This window comes from Mesocricetus auratus, unplaced genomic scaffold, assembly GCF_017639785.1.
Source record: "Mesocricetus auratus isolate SY011 unplaced genomic scaffold, BCM_Maur_2.0 Super-Scaffold_100008, whole genome shotgun sequence".
Classification (NCBI taxonomy): Eukaryota; Metazoa; Chordata; class Mammalia; order Rodentia; family Cricetidae; genus Mesocricetus; species Mesocricetus auratus.
Window position 1 is genome coordinate 47,723,572 of NW_024429192.1, and position 20,576 is coordinate 47,744,147.

The 20,576-nt window shown below is 38.7% G+C and overlaps 1 protein-coding gene across 2 annotated transcripts in view; it reads left to right on the forward strand.

Annotated features, from left to right (window-relative positions):
- The first annotated feature begins 475 nt into the window (after positions 1-475).
- The window catches only part of Atp6v1a (ATPase H+ transporting V1 subunit A), a 45,966-nt gene continuing 25,865 nt past the window's right edge, over positions 476-20,576 (forward strand). Inside the window, exons 1-2 of one of the 2 annotated variants that reach the window (XM_013116898.3) lie at positions 476-713; positions 18,970-19,064. In XM_013116898.3, the coding sequence (XP_012972352.1) occupies positions 18,983-19,064 (82 nt within the window). In that variant the 5' untranslated portion in view covers positions 476-713; positions 18,970-18,982. Of the gene's footprint in view, positions 714-18,229; positions 18,292-18,969; positions 19,065-20,576 lie in introns of those variants that run through there. The other variant, XM_013116897.3, reaches the window with a different exon arrangement.

Sequence of the window (20,576 nt, forward strand, 5' to 3'; positions counted from 1 at the left end):
CCCGCCCACCCCGTGCGGCACTCCCGCGGAGCTTGCTAGGTCGGCTCCGGCGGTAAAATCCGGATCTTTCCACCCTTCCCTCTCGTCCCTCAACTCTGCAAGATCAGTCTTTCCCGCCCCCTCTCTCCCTAGCTCCCCAGTGACCTTCAAACGCTCTTGTCGCCTAACAGGGTTTTATAAAACGGGTTCTTCTCGATGTAAGAGAGCCTGTGGAGACCTGCAGTAAATGTGCTTTAAAAACCAAAAGGTAACGATGGCTCCGGATAACTTGGCTATCTTCCAGCAGGCAAGCCACGTTTTTTTTTGTAATCACGTGATAGGCTTAAGGTTTCCAGCCAGTATTTTAACTCGGGACTTAGAGAGGCGGGACTCCATCGCCACTTCCGGCAAGTAGAGCGTGACTTGACGTCACTTCCTTAGCAATGCACTTTAACCCTTGCCATCCTCGTTTTCTGTACTGTAGTTTATAACACAGTCATAGTGAAAAAAGGAAATAACTCGTTCATTAACCACGGAACCATTAATATCCAAGCGTTCCGCTGAGATTCAAGACTGCAGCGTGCCTGGGGAGGGGAACCAGGGTGGAGCTTGAGGTCACATGACTAGGACGCCCCGCCCCTTGCAGCTGAAGACTTCCCCTCAGTGACAGAGCCTTTGGGTCCCGTCTAGGTACTGAGCCTGCACTTCGCGCCCCAGCAGGTCAGGTGCGACAGGTAACTGGCGGCTGGTGGGGACGATTGACGGGGAGAGAGGAGAGAGGGAGTGGGGCGTGTGAACGGCGGCCTGCCGTGCTGCGGGCTCCTTCCCCCTTGTCATCCTGCACTGGCTAGCAGCTCTTTCCTCTAGATCTACATGCTGGACCCCTGGCTCGTCCCCGTAGTCCGCTGGCGAGGGATTATGATGCCCACCTTTCCCTGGGTTGAGAGCGAGTGCGGCCATTACGGTTCCCTATTTGGAGTCTTTGGGGCTGAAGGTGGTAGGACTGCTTTAGCCATTACTCAGGGTTTGCCACTACCTCCAGGTTCCATTCCCCAAAGCTCCTTCCCTGGCAAAGACCTTCGGCCGGAGGAGCAGGAAAATAGGAGAACCCCCTGGAGGCAGAGGCGTCTCCGGTGAGACAGGCTTGGGAGGGAATGTCACTGATATGGCCCTCACTGCAGAGTCACTGAAGAGCTTCCCTAGGAACGCGTTCTGGGCGATTCTAAGGGCTTTTTCGGACATCCCCGCAGAGTGAGTGTTCACTTGCTCTGGATGAGACTGGAAGAGTAAGAGCAGGGATAATGCTTTTTCTTTTCAGAGAGAAGGCGGTTGTCTATCTTCAGAACAGGGTGTTTGGTAATGCGACAGTCTCAGTTGAATGAGAAGGCAATGAAAGATGGTGTTGTCTCCTTGGGCTGGAGACCTAGGCTAGCTTATGGGAAAGTGACGAGCTTTTCCCGAAAGGGAAGTAATTCTTCGGAAACCGATCAAGCTGAAAATATAATTAATCCAAATTTATTTGCCTGTAATTTTAATGCAGGAAGATTAAGTCTAGATATTACTGACTTCGTATTTTCTGCCTGTGGCATCATTCTCTTTTTGGGCATTTTTTTTTCTTTAAATCCTACATAAGCGCCCCTCCCAGTCAATTCCTAGGCCTGTTTAAATTTGTGGAGTAACACTTGTGTTTTTAATTAGCTTTTGCATTTGTAAAAAAAAAAATGAAGTGACCTCTTCTGACTTGGGTGTATAATATATTGTGGAAATACAGGAATTATTTTGCCATAGGATTACCTAACCCTTTGTACTCCATTTAATATGCACTGTAGTAGCCAGTGTTTTGACATCAAACAATGAGCTTTAGGAAAGGAATGTTTTTCGGTTTGGGGCTAAACTCTTTTATTTATTCTGCAAACTTAGAAAGTTCCTTGTTTTAAAATACACATTTGACTTTTATAACTTAGATTATACACTTTCTTATATGAGATCAGGTTTTTAGTTAAATCTTAGTTCTAAGCAATGTAATCCAAGAATCTACTTTTTAACATCTGCCGAGGAATGGGAATACGGTTCTTATTTCCATGAATGTTTGAGGCGCTGGGTCCAATCCTCAGTACTTGAAAGTTAAAAATAACAACAACAAAAACCAAGAAAGGAAAAAGATGGAATGGTTGATTATCTTATTCTGATTTGTCAGTCTGAATTTTTCCCCTCCCAAGTTTTCTGAAATTACATGATCTTATTTGTCAGTGAGAGCTGCAAGCTAAAATAATGATAGCAATTTAACAAAATAGAAATATTTTTAAAAATATTACCTGGGTGATCTTGCACTGCCCAGAAAAAAAAATCATATTGGTTTTTGTATGTGTACTTACAATTTTATCATTTTGTGATCAATACTAGACAATAGCTATTGATATGTTTATGTAACAAGCATAAACATAGATTCTGAAATAGTGTATTCCTTTTCACTGTTAGTCATTCTGTGGTATGGAAGCAGCACAGTTGACTCAGCCATTCACTTGTTGCCATATTTATTTGCCTGTGTGTGCATGCCAGAGGTGTCTTCCTTGGTTCTCCCTGCCTCCTTTTTTTTAAAGGTAGGTTAACTCACAGATTCAAGCCTAGCTGGCCAGCACGTTCCAGGCATCCTCCTGTCTCCATTTGCCCCTGAGCACTGACTTTTACATGGATGCTGGGGAGCCAAACTTGGATTTTCCTGCTTGCAAAGCAGGCGCTTTAGTGACTGAGCCATCTCCTGAAATAAAGTTTTAGCCATTGTTTTTCTCCAGAGTGAGGTTCCGTGATCTCTTGAGGAGAGGGAAAAAAATGGTTTTGCTTCCCTGCCCGTGTGACATTCCACCAAATAAACAGAATTCCTAAGTGCTTTGGAAATCCAAACCAGTTCTGTGCAGGTGCACCAAAATGGACTAGAGGAAACCAGTTTAAAAGTATGGAGTACTAGAGTAGGAGAAGTTCATAAGAAAGAGATTGAATGAGTCTGCAGTTTTACTTCACAATTGATTGCTCCAATTTTAGGGAACTGGTGAAAGCAGTAATTTAGACTACTGATGAAACCTGAAAGATTAGCAGCAGGAATCAGTGACTAAATAGCAATGGAGAGTAAATGTGAAAAAATGTTTGACATTATGTACACACACAAATAGATGATTGGAGCATTGGAAGGCGTTTCTGATACTGTATAGTTTATGAGTTTTTTTTTTATGTGTCTGGGTGTGGTTGTGCATGCCTTTATTCCCAGCAATGGGAGACAGAGCCTAGTGAATCTCTGTGGGTTGAAGGTCAGCTAGAGCCCTGAGACCATGTTTAAAAAGGGAGGGAGAGATTTATATGCAGAAATTTATTTGGGGAATAAGTCCTCCATTAAGTAAAAATGTAAAGGTTGGGGCCCCAACATTCTTTGATTTTCCATTATGAGGTCTTTCTTAGTTTCACTCTCTTTATAGGGTGTCATCGCCAAAAAGTATTCTTCCCCTTTGCACCAAGGTTGCCAGTCAGTCCCTTAGGCTACTTCTACTAGCTAGGGTATTCCTTAGTAAGCTGTAAACCTCCCTTAAGTTAAAGCATAGTGTCCCTATTTTGTCTTTCCACAAGGATGCTGAAGTGGATAAGGACTTGCCCAAGCTCACAAAATGCTGAGGTTCCTGGTAGATTGTTTACTGAATGAGTGTTGAGCAACTAACAAGGAAATAAAACTACTGTAATTCTCACAGATTGTGGTTCCTTCTGAGATTGTTTACTAAGTACTGATTTTTTATTGTCATTTTCCAAACCCTAAATAGAATAGACATAAACCTTGTATGGACTTTATTGATACAGTTGCTAACTTGTGTTATGTTATGTTTACTGATAAGGTCTGTGGTTATCATTCAGTAGGAGAGGGCAGAGATAGTTGTGCTAAATGAGGAAAAATGGTTCTACATAAACTCCAAGTGGTTTAACACCAAAGTTAGAGGAATCAGCTTCTTTGTCTTAGTCACATGTCCTTTGAGTGCAGCTCATGATGGCAGTTTCATGGTTTTGTACCAGGAAACTTTCCTCCTGAAGGTATTGTAAGTCAAATGAGATAACCTTACATATTCTATTTGGAAGCAGTTTTAAAACTAGATGGTATATGAGAGGAAAACAATGCAATTCAAATTTTACCTGAGTAGATGGCCCAATCACAGAGAGCTGGAATTAGGTTTTAGCCTCCCCTGTTATTAGCTGTCTGACCTTGGGCACTGAAAAATCAAGTTTCCCTATGTTTAAATCTAGCCCATAGGTGTTATTAAAGTACACCAGGAGTATACAGAGTCTAGTACATACTTTATAAACTTTTTTTAAAACAGAAGCCAAGGCTAGCCTTGAAACATGGTCATCCTCCTGCCTCCCTCCTAAGTGCTGGCATTACAGTCGTATGCCACCACACCAGCAGAAATTCTTACTAATTATATGACAAGTGTCAGTTGTATATGCTGAACTTCTAGAAAGACTCAGATGTGCAACAAAAGGTTTGTGTCACGGTGAGTGGGCTAGAATTTGAAGTGGGTGTATGATGAACAATAGAGCGGAAAAAACTCTTGTAGCTTTACTCTTTGAGACTGGCTGTGTTGTTACTCAGCTGCTTTAAAACCTCAGGTCTAAGGCTGGTCAGTCTGCCTCAGCCTCCCAAGTCGCTGGACTGCAAACTCAGGTGCCACCACATGTGGTTCCCGGCAGACTCTAAACTTGTTTATTAGTAGGCGCTCAGAAATATCAACATAATCCCCCTCTTTTTGGGGGGTTCGCTATAGTTTAGTATTTTTTTATATTTAAAAGTTTTCTAATGCTCATTATAATCATTAATGTGTGGAATTGATTTTCAGAAACAATTTTTCCACTTTTAAAGTTTTATTCCTATATTGCAATACAAGGTACAGTGTGGGCATGAACTAGAGTAAGAGTTTTTTAATTCTTTAGGGAGTCATAGGATTAGTGGCTTTGAAATGGAAAGTATCAGTAAATAAAGTAATGGTTGAAACATAGCTTTTGTGAGGTTATATTTTTCTTTAATCATGACAAGATAATATCAGTTCACTATAGGAATAAGTATATGTTCATGCATTTTTGTGTATTGATAAGTAATATGTGATCAATAAGAATGCTTGTCATTTAATTTCTGAACAGTATTTAAATTTCACTTTTTTTTTTTTTTTGGTCTGGGATGGGGGTGGGTGGGTGGTGTGCAGGGGATTTAAAGACAGAGTTTCTTCTACTTTGTAGACCAGGCTGGCCTTGAACTCACAGAGATTCACCTGCCTCTGCTGAAAATAAAGGCATAAACTGCCACCGCCACCACCACCACACCTAGTCTCACTTTTTTATCTTTACACAGGGTTCCACTTAAATTGTCCAGACTGACCTTGAATATGCTCCATGTGTAGGGAAACATTGAACTTGTTAGATTCCTACCTTATCCTCCCAAGCAGGTAACATTATAGACCTGTGCTACTAGGTCCAGATATAATTTTTAAAATTTGATCTAAATTTAAACATTGAAATAATTCTTTCATCTTAAAATTCCATGAATATCTTATGTGAAAATGCTTTGACTTACTCATAACAAAGTAGTTTATTTATTTGTATATGTACTTTTAGGCTTAAATATGTAAATACAGACATTTTCTTTTCTAAGAAATAAAAGTAAAGGGCTGAGTGATTTCATAACATGCACAAAACTGTGGTCTGATCCCCAGCACCAAATAAAACAGGATTGCATCTGGAAGTTGGAGCAAGATCAGCAATTCAAGGTCATCCTCACATGATTTCAAGGTCAACTTAGAGTGCATGAGATTCTGTCTCAAGTGTGTGTGTGTGTGTGTGTGTGTGTGTGTGTGTGTGTGTGTGTGTAAGGAAATTTGGTAAACGTTAACTAATTCATTTTGTCTAGTAAATGATGTATTTTAAATACTAGTCAAGTTTTATTTATATATTTATATATATTTATATATAGAACATAATCAAGGAGGAATACCTCCAAGTTATGAAAGGAAAAAATAGACATATGAAACTACATAGAAATAATTTTGTAGCAGAGATGGAAACAAATGATTGAAAGATAACACTTGAAATATTCACACCAAATGAAGAGTTAATATTTGTAATAAGATATGTTACTAATTTAAAAAAGTCCACCTGATAGCACTATACAGTTCTCAGAAGAGAAGCTTAACATTCAACAAAACGTGACAACTATGACCTTACTAGTAATTGATGCATTAACAGTGAAATATTATGTCTCTAGTAAAAATTAAATGGTAAACCATACTAGCAGGGATGTGTAGGGAAAGACTGTCTCACAAATGTTAGAGAAATGAATTGTTCTTTGTTGGTTTTGTTTAGGAAACAAAGAGTATTAGTATTAGAAATACATGTATTCTAACGTCAGTCTCCATGAAATCTTTTCCTTGGAAATAAAACCACCAGTAAGCAAGCAAGAGCATGTTTATATGGATGTCGATTGCCACAATGTTGACAGTGCCAAAATCCTGCGAATAGGGGAACACCTAGTAGTAGAAGTATTATGTAAAATTTGGCACTAGTCATATTCTGAAATGTTGTGAAGTAGTTCAGTGGTAGGAGTTGAATCTCTCCTGATAACTTGGAAAGATTTCTAAATATATCCTGAGAGGATTTCCAACATGTACCCTAAGTGACAAAGGCAAACTATAGGGAAATGTATATAATAAAAGATTATTTGTTTTTTAACAAAACCCTATGTGAGACATCATGTGTTTTGTGTGTCTTGTCAACACTGCAAAGGAGGAAGAGGTAGAGTATCCACAATAAGATATGCACACATGTTTGTGTTTGTGTATATGTACAGTGAATCATGGGAAAGAATGATAATCAAATGCTTAGTGGCTGCCTCAGAATGGCTAGATAAACATTCTAGTATGTTGTTTCCATTTTTTACAATGAGCACAATATTTCTGTAAGTAGTAAAAATAAAACTATATTTTTAAAAAGAAACAAAAGGTCAGGTAGGCTGAAGAAGAATTAACAAGACAAAAAATAATTTTTGAAGTGACTAGACATGACAGTTACTTGAAACATTTTTTGTCTTAGGTACTGGAGAAGGAAGTGAATAAATTATCCTGGTAACTCCATAAATTCTTAATTTTATTTGTGATAGCCATTGAACATTTAGTAAGAAATTGTCACATAAATGTACCAAAAAATGATAGATATTAGTGGATAAGGATCAAATTGACATGTTCTTTTTGGTGTTGATATTAAAAAGCTCCAAAGTGTTTTATGCCTTGGAAATGTAAAGCGTATTGCACAAGTGTACTTTCTGTCATCTGACTTAATCATATAACCTAATCACTGTAAGGAAAGTCCACTTGTAGTCTTCTAGATTACCAGATTAACTTTTTCTTTAAGAAAACTTCAAATAAAGCAATTTGGGGATTTGGTCAGAGGAACTTGTTGGTGGTTAAGAGTGTGTACTGCTGCATATGCCTGTGTTGGGGTCCCAGCACCTATGTTGGGTGACGTATGACTGCCTACAGCTCCAGGTCAGGGATCCTGACCCTCATCTGCCCTTCACCAGTCCTGCCATGCACAAACTCCCATACAGACACATACATAAAAGGAACTCTTACATCTGTAAAAAGCAAAGTTTAAACCGGTACTTAGTTCATATCGATTTTGTTTGTTGATTTATTTATCTAGAGACAGAATCTAGATGTGTAATCTCAGATTTGAAGCCCCTATTGTTTGTATCAGCTGGGTTTAAAGATGCATGCCACTGCATATAGCTTGATTTCAATTCTCTTCTAAGAATTAGAAGTTGATATATTGTTTAAAACCGTAATAGAAAGTGGTAGATGGCTTGGGGTTGTTTGTCTCATACTTAAAATACCAGTTTTTATATATGTGTATGTTTTGCATCATAAACTGTACAAAAATCTGCAATTCTTTTAAATGGGTACTGTATGTATAAGCATGGTGAAATTACATATGAAGACGTTCCTGTTGTGTTTACTAGGTCCCCTTCCCTGTGTATTTGAGTAGTAGTCTGAGCCTCCCTCTTCTCACTTAACAGAGTTATCCTGGAGACTTTTCACACTGATCCAGTTAAAGCTTCCTTTTAAATACTAGTTGTGTATTTAATTACTCTGATGAATCATCATTGTCATATGGAACGTCTCTGGGAGCTTGTTCCTGATCCAGGCAGTTTCTGGATCCTCTACCTCCGCCTCTTCAGCAGATCCTACCAGCATGTGCCGCCACAAGTGGCAAGGCCTTTGCTTAATATTTTAATTATGATTACTCATGGATGCTTCACAGCAACCTTCTAAGGTGATGCTTATTTTTGTCCCCACTCACCACCAATGTGGAAAATTATGCTTGTAAAGAAAGCTGATCAATAGCAGAACTTGCAGTTTGAACTCAGGGGCTGTCTTTCCAGGTATTACTGTTTTAATGCCATTAAGTATACAAATTATGTCACAAGTTATTTAGTCTATATTTTTTACAAAGTGTGTGTGTGTGTTATGGAGGGTGGTTTGTAGAGGTCAGAGGACAACTTAATGGAGTTTATTCTTTACTTTCACGTTTATGTAGGATATGGGAATCAAACCCAGATCACTAACTTTGCAAGGCCTGAGCCTTCTCACTGGCCCCTAGTCTCCATATCAATGGACATTCCAATCTTTACATAGGAAAGTTTTCTAATAAAATTAAGATGTTTGTGTACATATAATAAGTTCCTAGAAATGGAATAGCTGCATGAAAAACAGAATGTGGTTTTTTTTTTAGTTTTGGTAGTTATCACCATGTTGCTCTCTGACTTAGGGATGCACAGAAATTCAACTTTGTCCTCAGTGATTTGCTTGAGTCTGCCATTTAGCTTGGGTATTTAGAAGACTGGATTGCAGAATAATTTTGACTTTCCTGGATTATGTGTGAGCTACCATCATGATAAGACACATTTAATCGTACAGAACGAGTACGATAATTTGAGAATAAGACATTTGGGCTTATGGCTTTTAAATAACACTAACTATTCTGGTTACAACTTAAAATGCTACTTGTTTGACTTTATATGTTGGAGTTTCATTATATTAAATTGGGATTTATATTACCCAAAGAGTAAAAATCTGTAGTTCTTAAAGAATAACTGTGAAAGGTGCTGATTTTATGAATCAAAAGAATTATGTAAGACACTTGAACTACATACTGTAAACAGCTGAGCATGATAGCTTCCGTTTTCAGCAGCCCTTGAGTCCCAGCTTTAGGTAATAGATAAAATGAGCCAGTGAGGGACTTCATTCACATTAATTACAAACTCCATAAAATTTTTTGAAATTTAGTCTATTTTAAGAGACTTAAGAGGCAGGTAGGCTGATTGACACCAAATTCTTTGATTTGCTCCAAAGTAGAAACTCTCATCTTTTTTGGTGGGGAGGGCGTTGTTCGTTTGTTTTGGTTTTCGGTTGTTTTTTTGTTTTTTGTTTTTTTTTTTTTCAAGACAGGATTTCTCTGTGTAGCTCAGAGATCTGCCTGCCTCTGCCTCCTTAGCACTGGGATCAAAGGCATGCTCCACCACCGCCCACGGGAGCAGAAACTTAAAGCTACGAATCTGCTCAGGTCTCAGACAATGTGCCTAAGGGAGGGAATGTACATTTGCAGACCTGCTGTTGTTCATTGATGTGTGTTTGTGTTTGTTTTAAACATGATCTCATCCTCCCAAAGGATGTACTGAGAATATGAAGGGTTGAAGAAACAGCTGGAAATAGAGATAATTAAACTGGAGGTAAAAGTTACAGTCAAGATTGCCTTAAGTAAGAGCAGTACAAAGTGACAAAAAGTAGTTCTTACTCTGTCTCTGTCTTTTAGAACCACTGAACTATACCAACATTATATCTAAAGTATTAGAACATGACCTTAGGCCTCATTGAGCCTACGATAGGATCTTCCTAAATCCTCACCCATGATACTATTTTGGTTTTTCAAGACAGGGTTTGTCTGTGTAGTCCTGGCTGTCCTGGAACTCACTCTGTAGACCAGGCAGGCCCCAAACTCAGATCCACCTGACTCTGCCACATGAGTGCTTGAATTAAAGGTGTGCACTCCCATACCTAGCTTCAGTTGATTATATGTGTGCAGGTACAGATTGAAGAATTTTGGTGGTGGCTTTTGTTTTTGTATGCTTTTTATTCTACTGTCACTTGTTGGAGATAGTATTTCTCTGTTGAATTGATATTTTTGTCAAAAGTCACTTGTTTATTTTTCCATCTATGTATATAATAGCCTTTTGAGTTGAGTGTAAATTTTTAAATAATACTAGCCCAAATAATAGACTATAGACTCTGTGTTTATTATAGAATTATTTGTATTCTGGCTAATAGTTCAAACCACTAAAATTATTAATGAGAATATTGCATTTAAATTTTTAAAAATTTAATATACCTAATAAAAGGACTTTCCTAATATTTTAAAATGCTTAATAATACTTTTATTTCAGAAGTTTATTCTGTGATAATATTTGGCTTCAGCACTCAGGGAAGTGCTGATTTTAAAAATCTTGGGCACTGGGCATTGGGCCAAGCTGTATTCAGTCCATTTCTAAGGGCTATCAGTTTCCACTCAGTGAATAGGAGTTCCTGTTTCACTCATGTCCCAGCCAAGACTGTAATTAAATAATACGTGGTGTTTGTGTCCCATATGAGCAGCTTGACTGCTTTTCGACAAAAACAGGTGCCTCTATTTTCCTGGCAGTTACAGTTCAGCTGTTAAGATGGGCATCGTCGAACAGCTAGGGTTTTTTGTTTGTTTTGTTTTTTGGTTTTGTGTTTCCTTTTAAATTTTTAAAATTACTCTGTGTGTGTGTGTGTGTGTGTGTGTGTGTGTGTGTATACACGTCTCAGCGAGCAGTTAGAGGACAACTCATGGAAGTCAGTTTTCTCCTTTCACCATGTCAGTGGCAGGGATTGAATTGAAGTCATCAGGTTTGGAGGCAGAAACCCTTACCCTCTGAGCCATCTCTCTGTACTCTGCCTTTTGGTTTCTTGAGATAGGATCTCACTGCATAGCCCAGGCTAGCATTAAACTTAAGCTCCTCCTGCCCATTCTCCTAATTCAAGAATTAGAGAAGTGTGCTACCACACCACCTTGATTTGTTTCACAGATTTATAATTATAGTAATGGTTAATTATGCTGCACAATGGCATTTTTGAATATTAAGCACACACCATGTTAATTCCTTAGCAGACCACACCATTTAAAACCTCTTTGAATGACCAAGTCCTTCTCAACCACGGGTCAATTTAATAAATAGGCTGTAGTTGTTCCTAATTGAAATATACTTGGGCAAACCATTAGAAATGCGGATTTCTTGCCCACTGAACCAAAAAATGTCTGTGGCCTTTTTACCATGTATTTCAATTTAGGTTATAGAAGTTCTTTTATGCATATTAGACACTGTGCTAGTTAGTTTTAACTGTTGACTTGACGCAACCTGAAATCACCAGGACTATGGTCCTTCCTAATGAGAACTTATCTAGATCAGGTGGGCAGTAGGCATGACTGTGGGAGATTGTCTTTATCGTTAATTAAAGTAGACAATTTGTACTGATTATGGGTTACTCTTTTGACCATTAATTCAGAACCTCATTCCTGTACCTTCTAAGGTAGCTCATCAAAGTGATTTGCTGCATTAAATCTCCATTGTCCTATAATATTACATAATACTCTTTAGTTGTGCATAACTTAAGTCTATGTGGCTGTAGTTTCAATATGCAAAAAGAAAAGGAATTTATGACCATTTCTAGAAATGCTTTTAAAATGATTGTGGCTAACAACTAAGCTTGCACCCATTTAACTGGTAAAATTGAAATTCTGTTCCCAGTTTATGTCTTCATTTTCAGAAATGCTTTCGTTTTGATACAAGGCTGAAGTAGGTGTGTGTGTGTGTGTGTGTGTGTGCGCGCGCGTGCGTGCGTGCGCAGGGTAAGTGGGCATGCACTTAGTGTCATCATGCTCCCTGATTCCATTAGACCAGCTTGCCTCCTGTAATTTTGTTGTGCTTCTCAACTTTTGACTCCCAGCTTTTTTATACATTTCCTTAGAACTTTTAGCAATTTTCGTAAACTACCTCACTAATGACCGTAAGTTTACCTTCTAGTCATTCTTTTTTTAATGATACTATGAAATGTACATACATGTAAGATAATTTATTCCCAAAGCTTTCTCTTATTGTTATTTTGACCAATGAAGTGGATCAATAAAGGCAGCAATAACGTTTGTCCTTTTGTGTTGTCATCTGTATTGAGGTGGCCTGTCTGCCCAGATTAGCTCCTTTCAGAGTCCCAGAGTATTGCTGCATTTTAGACATGCTGTGTAGATGACCAGCCACCAAAGGAGGGTGTTGTTGCTCATAGGCTGTGTTTTCTAAAAGGGAAAAGAAATTATTCTCAGAAACTCCTAAAAGATTTTCCTTGCCTTTTATTAGTCAGAATATTCCCAAACAAACTATTTCTAAGGAAGTCATTGCTAAAGGCTTCCCAAAATTTGAACAAAGAGGGACTTAGGTATGCACAGTGAAATAAATCTTGCAGTTTTCATTTTTCTGTGTGTAGCTCTGGCTGTCCTGGAACTCATTCTGTAGACCAGGCTGACCTCCAACTCACTGAGATCCACCTGCCTCAGCCTCCCAAATGCTGGGCTGAAAGGTGTGTGCCACTGCTGCTCACCATATACTGTTTCTGATAGATCTGCTGAGCAGATAAAAATAGATGAATAAGAAAGTACGTCACATCATGACTAGTTTGCATAAGAAATGACCAAAGTAAAGTTTTGTTTTGTCTTTTTGGTTTTTTTGAGACAGGGTTTCTCTGTGACAAAGTCCTGAATGTCCTGGAACTCAATCTATAGACTGGACTGGCTTGGAATTCACAGAGATCCGCCTGCCTCTTCCTCCCGAGTGCTGGGATTAAAGGTGTGAGCCACTACACCAGGTCAAACTAATGGTTTTCTGTTGTTGTTGTTGTTGTTGTTTGTTATTTTTTACTGGAATTCTAGCTTGAGCAAGCATAAAAATGTTAAACAGGTTAGGGTGCTTTTCTCCATGCAGAAAATTTTCAGATGAAAAAAAGGAGATGGGGGGTCAGGCTAGATGGCACATTCCTATAGTCCCAACTCTCAGGAGGCTGAGACAGTGGCATTATGAATTTGAAACCAAGATGAGCCATATACACAATGAGAGTCTGTCTTCAGAATAAATCAATAAAGAAGAAATGGAGCAGTGGAAGGCTACCTGCCTGTTCTGATTTGATTGTTATATACTGCATGTAGTTATTGCCTTGTCGCATTGTATGCCTTTTGATACAATTAATAACTAAGTATTTGTTTGAAATCTGATGGATTTTCTTTATAAACAACAACAACAACAAAAAATTCCTGTGCTTTCCAAAGATAATTTTTAATGAGTTAGTGTGTTCTTTTTTAAATGTTACATTAAATAACATTTTTGTGAAGTGAGTCAGATTTATATGTGAACTTTGCCTTGGAACAACAGCTTTATCTGTTATGTCTGTCACCTTTTTGTCTCCAGCCCAAACTGTGGTTGTAGAAAGAATTGGTTCTAGAAAAAAGACTTTACTGAGTATGGTGCACTAACCGGTGGCAATTGGAGTGTGTGTTGTTAGACAGGGGCGGGAAAGCGGCCTCTGGTGTTACTTGTCACTGCAGTGTTCTGCAGTGCTCGTGGGGGAGAGACTGATGACTCAGTAGTCAGATGGTGGCCTCCGCTGCCTTCTGGATTGTTCTCTTTTCTATCGTACATATCCTTTTTCTTTTTCATTTTTCACAAATATGGTGGGGGCTAGAATTTATAATTAAGGGTATCTTAGTTGTAAATTGTATTTGCTTTTCATCCTTAAAGTAGGAGCCTAGTACCTAAAGATAAATCCTAGCATAATCATTGCGTGCGTGCGTGCGTGCGTGCGTGCGTGCGTGCGTGCGTGCGTGCGTGTGTGCGTGTGTGTGTGTGTGTGTGTGTGTGTGTGTGAATGTAGCTATGTATGCTACATTTTCCTTCCTGAGTTTTCACATTGTCTGGGTGGTAGTGCTGGAGCTCTAACCCAGGGACTCCAGCCTGCTTAGCAAGCGCTGTATCACTGCGGCGTCCCCAGCACTGCTAGTCCTCCGTTTCTTTTTTGTGTAATTGAGAATAGCAGGGATAACTGTGCCAGGAAGGAGTTTCATGCAGCATGAAATCATAACATATTTGATTGATTCATTGGTTGGTTGGTTGTGGTTTGTCGAGACAGGGCTTCTCTGTATAACAGTTCTGGCTGTCCTGCACTGAAATTTTGTCTAGGGAAAGAGGAAAAAAACAGCGTTTATCAGATATAAACAAAGATGTGCATATGGTGACAAGTTGTTTAGAGGTAAATATGAATATGTAGTGTTGTCACTTAGGCTCTTGATTCTCATTCTCTCTTTATTTTGAGGCAGGGTTTCTTTGTGTAGCCCTGGCTGTCCTGGAACTCACTATGTAGACCCTACTAACCTTGAACTCACAGAGATCTGCCTGCCTGTGCCTCATGAGCACTGGGATTAAAGGTGTGTGCTGCCAGCACCCACTGTCTTACTATCTTAATGTTATTGCTTCTAATGCCTAGTATACACCTCAAATGTTTAAAAAAAAAAAAAAAGGATCGAGGCCAGCTTGGTCTACAAGAGCTAGTTCCAGGACAGCCTCCAAAGCCTGTATCAAAAACCAAAAAAAAAAAAAAAAAAAAAAAGTTTAAAAGTATAGGTCACTGAAATTCCCATGGTGGCCAGACTTACTCAGCTGACTGATAAAACCACAAGACAGCTGACTAATGAACACATCCATTTGACTTCTTTCCATTAATCATTTTTCGAAGGTCTCAGACTGTAATTATCTGGTTTAACAATTGCAAAAGATACTGTTTGGTTCATGAAGTCTTTCAAAGGCCTTTCTGCACCCCAGGAGAATTGAGCTGCCTACAGGAAAGCACTGCTGTCTAGTCTGATGCCGCCTTGTCACCACAGTGCAGTTTTATGTGTTTCTAGTTTCATCTTCTCCTTTTGTAAGCCTCGCTCCATACATCTTTGCTTTGCATTCTTCTAAAATCAGCATATGCCGCTTCTGAGAACACGCATATCATGCCAGATGATTAGAGGATGATAAAAGGAAGATTGGGTATCACGCCATATTTTCTGCCTGTAATACAGCAGCTGGCACATCATTGGTGCTTAAAATTCTATTGTTTAGTAAATAAAATTATGATAAATTACACAGTATGATTAAAAAAAAAAGACTAGCCAGGTAATTATGTTTTACTTAAATAATAGGAAGATAAGAATACATCTAAGAGCCTGGAAAGATGGTTCTGAGGATAAAAGCATTTGTTGCTATTGCAGAAGATGTGGCTTCGGTTTCCAGCACTCACATGGAGACTCACGACCATCTCTAATCCTAGTTTCAGGGGCTCCGATGCCCTCTTTTGACCTCTGTGGGCCTCAGGCATGCATGTGGTTCACATATGTACATGCAGGCCAAACATTCATCTACCCCAGCTTCATAGGCACCTGTACACACACACACACACACACACACACACACACACACACACCATATAAAATAAATTTTATTTAAAAAGTAGAAATTGCTGGTGCTGCTACAGTAAACATACCTTTTACAAACTAGGTAATATGGCTTGGATTAATAAAATTAAATTAGTTATTCTTCATATCCCTTTTCTCTCAGGCAATATGATAAAATATTTCTGAAAGGATAGCCCAAGGAGTGAGGGGCTGTAAAAACAGACTGCTGTAGAGCAGGGAACAGCAGAAAGCACTCAGGAGGCTGCAAGGCAACCAGACATACCCATTGTGAAAGAAGGCATTTGGGGAAGTAAATGGCATTTTCAAAATTGAGATACTATTCAAGTAGCATTGCTAAGGAAATGTTTGTGAGCATTTCTCATTTTCATGAGGAACATTTGTTCACATCTGTAATTAAATCACAATTCTCAGATAGATGGTAGCGTAATTCTTGTTTTTTCAGTTAAAGGTAAGAAATTTTGATTTGTCTAAGTTTTCCTGCAGCATATCATTAGAGGAACCTAAAAGTGATCCCAAGTCAGCTGATTCAAGGTCTCATGCTGTTTCCGCTTTACTGGGCAAGTGATCATGTATCACAAACACCATACAGGGAATGTCTGCACTGGGGAAGAACCTATCTGGATGGTGACCTCATTACCATGTCCACTTCTCTGAAGGTGTGCGTGTGTGTGTGCATGCCTGAGTGTGTGTGCATGCACATCACATACATGCAGGACCCCACAGAGGTCAGAAAAGACATTGAATCATCCAGAACTGGACTTACAGTTGTGACTTACCATATGGGTGCTGGGAACTGAACTCAGCTCCTCCACAAGAGCAGTAAATTATCTTAACCACTGAGCCATCTCTCCAGACTCTGAAGAATGTTATACACACACACACACACACACACACATGTGGATAGCTGTAGAGGCCAAAAGAGGACAACCGATCTCCTTGAGCTGGAGATGCAGGCAGTTGTGACCTGCCTTATATGGGAGTGATCTGATCCTTTGTAAGAGCAGCAAGACATCTTTCTGTCCTCTTGTTTTGAATACATATGTTGGTATTTATTGTTTGCAGGGCTGGCAAGATAGCTCAATTCTTAAAGTGCTTATGGTTTATGAATGAGGACTTGAGTTCAGTTCTCAGAACCCACCCACTAAAAGTCAAGTGCCTAGCATATGCTTATGGAGGTTGAGACAGTTGGGATACCTAGGCTTCACTGACTGGCTAGCCTGAGCAAATCTGCAAGCCCCAGATCCTAGAGAAAGTCCCTTTCTCAAAGCAGCAAGGGAGACACACAGCTTTTTGATATCTTGGCTAAAGGATTACAGGTTGTAGGTGGTACAAATTGATCGTCTAGCATCTCCAAAAATAATGAGAATCACTCCTCAGTGTTGCCATACTCAACAAAGCTCAGGAGTTGGTTTTTCTGTCTATGTTCTTTTTATCTCATCTCTCTCAAAACTTGCTTTCTGGCTACCTTTTTTGGTCTATATGGTTTATCCCTATTGATCCACACTTGACCCACATTCTCTGGTAGAGTCTATTTCTCTTATGATCCCAATACAATGTTTATAGCTTGAGTACTTAAATCATTTTTCTGTATAGTTCAGTTGGGTAAACCAGCGAAAGCTCCTTGAAAATAGTCTCATGTTTTCCTTGCAGCTTTTATTCTGTAGCTTTAACACGGGACCTTTCTCTTGGGAGGAACGCAGTAGACATTCAGTACATAATTTGCAGTCTCTCTTCCTACCTGCAGTCTCTCCCCTTATTTAATGTGTTAGAGCAACAGGACACCATTCTTCCTTCAGTCTTCACTCATTTCCTTTTGTTCACAGGATGAAGTGCATTTGTTTTCTTGACATTCAGGTAGAGACCCATAAATTAGTGTCATATGTCTTTGCATACTTATTCCCTATTGTTGCCCTAACTTAAGCTTTTATACCAGCCAGGCTAGTCTGCTTGCTGTTCCTGAATATCATATTTCCATTCTTCTATTATTGCCCCATCTGGAATGCCTTTGCCACTCACCCTTTCCTACTTTGTACACAATACCGCCTGACCTTCAAGATACCTTCACTAAACATTGTAGTCTTTGAACATTTACTAAATGTATATGACTTGGCACTTTAGTGCTGAATGATTTAAAACTAAGTTTGTGGTTGATTGGAGGGCATTGTTTAGCTTTTCACACATCTAAGTATTTGTTCTATTGCCCCAATATAATCATTAATAATTATTAAGTTAAATCAGCAGCCTCAAAATAAACTCTCAACTCCAGAATCCATCACCGATTTTCCAGTTTGGTGTTGTTTTATTCGTCCTTTGTTGTTTTTTTGACTGGATCTCTTTCTGTGTAGCACAGGCTGGTTCTTGAACTAATATTAACAGGTTCTGTGTTCTATTAAAAGAAAAAAGGAAAAATGCTCCCAGGCATTTTTAAAGATAGATTTTAATGTGAACTACTTAGGTTGTTTTATTATACTACGAGATGTGTGATTATTAAAAATATAAATAAAACAAGGGTGGCGCTAGAGAGATGACTGAGTAGTTACAAGCTTGTGTTGCTCTTGCAGGAGACCTGGACTCGGTTCCTAGCACCTACACAGTGACTCACAACAGCTTATAACTCCAGTTCCAGGAGATCTGACACCTCTTCTGGCCTCTGCCAGGCACCAGGTATACATGTAGTACACATATATGCATTGAGGCAAAACACTCATAAGATTTTTAATAGATGGCCAGGCCTTTAATCCCAGCACTCGGGATGCTAAGGCAGGCAGGTCTCTGTTAGTTCAAGGCCAGCCTGGTCTACAGAGCTAGTTCCAGGACAGCTTCCAAAACAATACAGAGGAAACCCCTATCTCGAAAAACCAAAAAAAAATTTGTTTTAAAGATGCATGAAGTATAGAAAAATTAAGAAGGAGGCAGTGTGTCACAGTTGAAATTGATGCTTAGAGAAACCTCATGAAAAAGATGACATTTGAGTAGAGACCTAAAGAGGTACTGGCCTAGGTAACCTAGCAGTAAAGCTCTTGAGACAAAAGCAACAGCCTCCACAGAGCTCTGAGACTTTATGGAATGATTCAGAGTAATTGGAAGGGAATGGACTTTAAAGGGCGAAGTAAATCACAGGAGATTTTTAACATTTCCTATGGAGTATAAAATGTAAAACTGTAATTTGGTTATTATAACATATGATGGTGTATTACCCAAGAATGAGGTACTTATAATCAAATTCTAAAAATTTTATATTAATTTTATTCTGAAACAGTATTATAGCTTGAGAATATACCATTATGCTAATTCTTTTGTTTTAGATTTTGTAATTATGATTTACTTTCTTTTTTGTCTTAGGGAAATTAGCACAATGGATTTCTCCAAGCTCCCCAAAATACGTGATGAAGATAAAGAAAGCACATTTGGTTATGTACATGGAGTCTCAGGGCCTGGTAAGTAATATATGGTCATCTAAGAGCAAGGATGCCTCACTGTGATCAGCATCTTTCTTAGGTGCCTTGGGGAGAAACACAGGTTTCTGCTGATCCACAAAAGTAGTTTGTCTTTAAGATCTTGTAGTGAATGAAGTAATGTAGCCGTTGTAATGGTTCATCAAGCACTAATCATGTACATCTGATGGTCTGTCCCTGAGACACAACTTCGTGATACCATGCTTGTTAAGGAAATATAGCTTAATTTTTTGTTAAATTTGAAATTTAAAAAGCTTTAAGGTTTATAGCTTTTAAAAAACAGTGTCTTACGTAAAATAATTGTTCAGTCGATCTCTAATGACCTTCAGAGCATTTCTTACTAATGTTAACCTGTCCTCTTTGTGTTTACACATCTAGCTGAATGATTATTTCAGGTATCTCATAACTGGCTACTTGAGAGAAAGAAGTCTGATGGCCTGATACTGAGAATAGAAAGTAGTTTTATATTTTATATCCATTTTGTCACGCCTTGTGTTTTAAGATAATCATCTCCTTTTAGTATTTGTATTTTTTAATATCCCACTAAAATATGAATTACATTTCCCTAGGTACAACCTGCTTATTGTTACTTTTGTTAGTGACATACAAATTCATCTTTCTTTTAAGTTTCATGCTATAGTATTTGTCTTCTAATCACAGTGAACGTGATGGCATCCCTGTGGTGTTTCACAAATGAAGACTTAATTTATGTGCCCCACTTTTTTCTCTTCAAGAATTAAATGAGCTTGGGCTCATTGGCAAGAAGTAAAGAGTACACATTTCATTGTTTTTGATCCCTTTTTAATTCCTAAATACTTCTTAGTAGAGCAGGGGTTCCCAACCTTCCTAACGCTGCCACCCTTTAGTACAGTTCCTCATGCTGTGGGAACCCCCAACCAAAAGTTTTTCCGAAATCAAACTGTAAATACCTGATATGAGGGATATCTGATGTGTGGCCCCCATTGGGGTCACAACCCACAGGTTGAGAACCACTGTAATAAAAAACCTTTGGGGTTTATGAAATGGGATTCTTAAATTCATCATCTGATATTTCAAGGCATTTTAATTCTTCTTGTATTTTAGATATAGAAGTAAGTAGGAAATGAATAAATCTTCCGTTTTCTAGAGCAGGTTAATTAAAAATTTATCTTTTTACACTGCAATAATCCCTGCCATGCAGTTGCAATGTTATATCCCAGGGTAAGTATTAAGAATGGGTTCATTCTTACGCATTTCTACAAATGTGGCACCCTTATCTTCCTTCCAGAAAAATAAATTTTGCTTGCTAGATATGATGGTCCAAAATAGCAAGTTCTAATTCTGGCTCCTGCTTGTGAAAGAAAGTTTAAAAATAGAGGTTCTTTCTTAACTGAAAGTGTATCCAGTGACGGGAGGCTGACTGTAAACATCCTATTGTTTAATTAAAGGAATGGTTTATGCCTATGTGAGGCTTCAAATAACCTGGGCTGGCCTAGAACTTGCTATATATAGGGA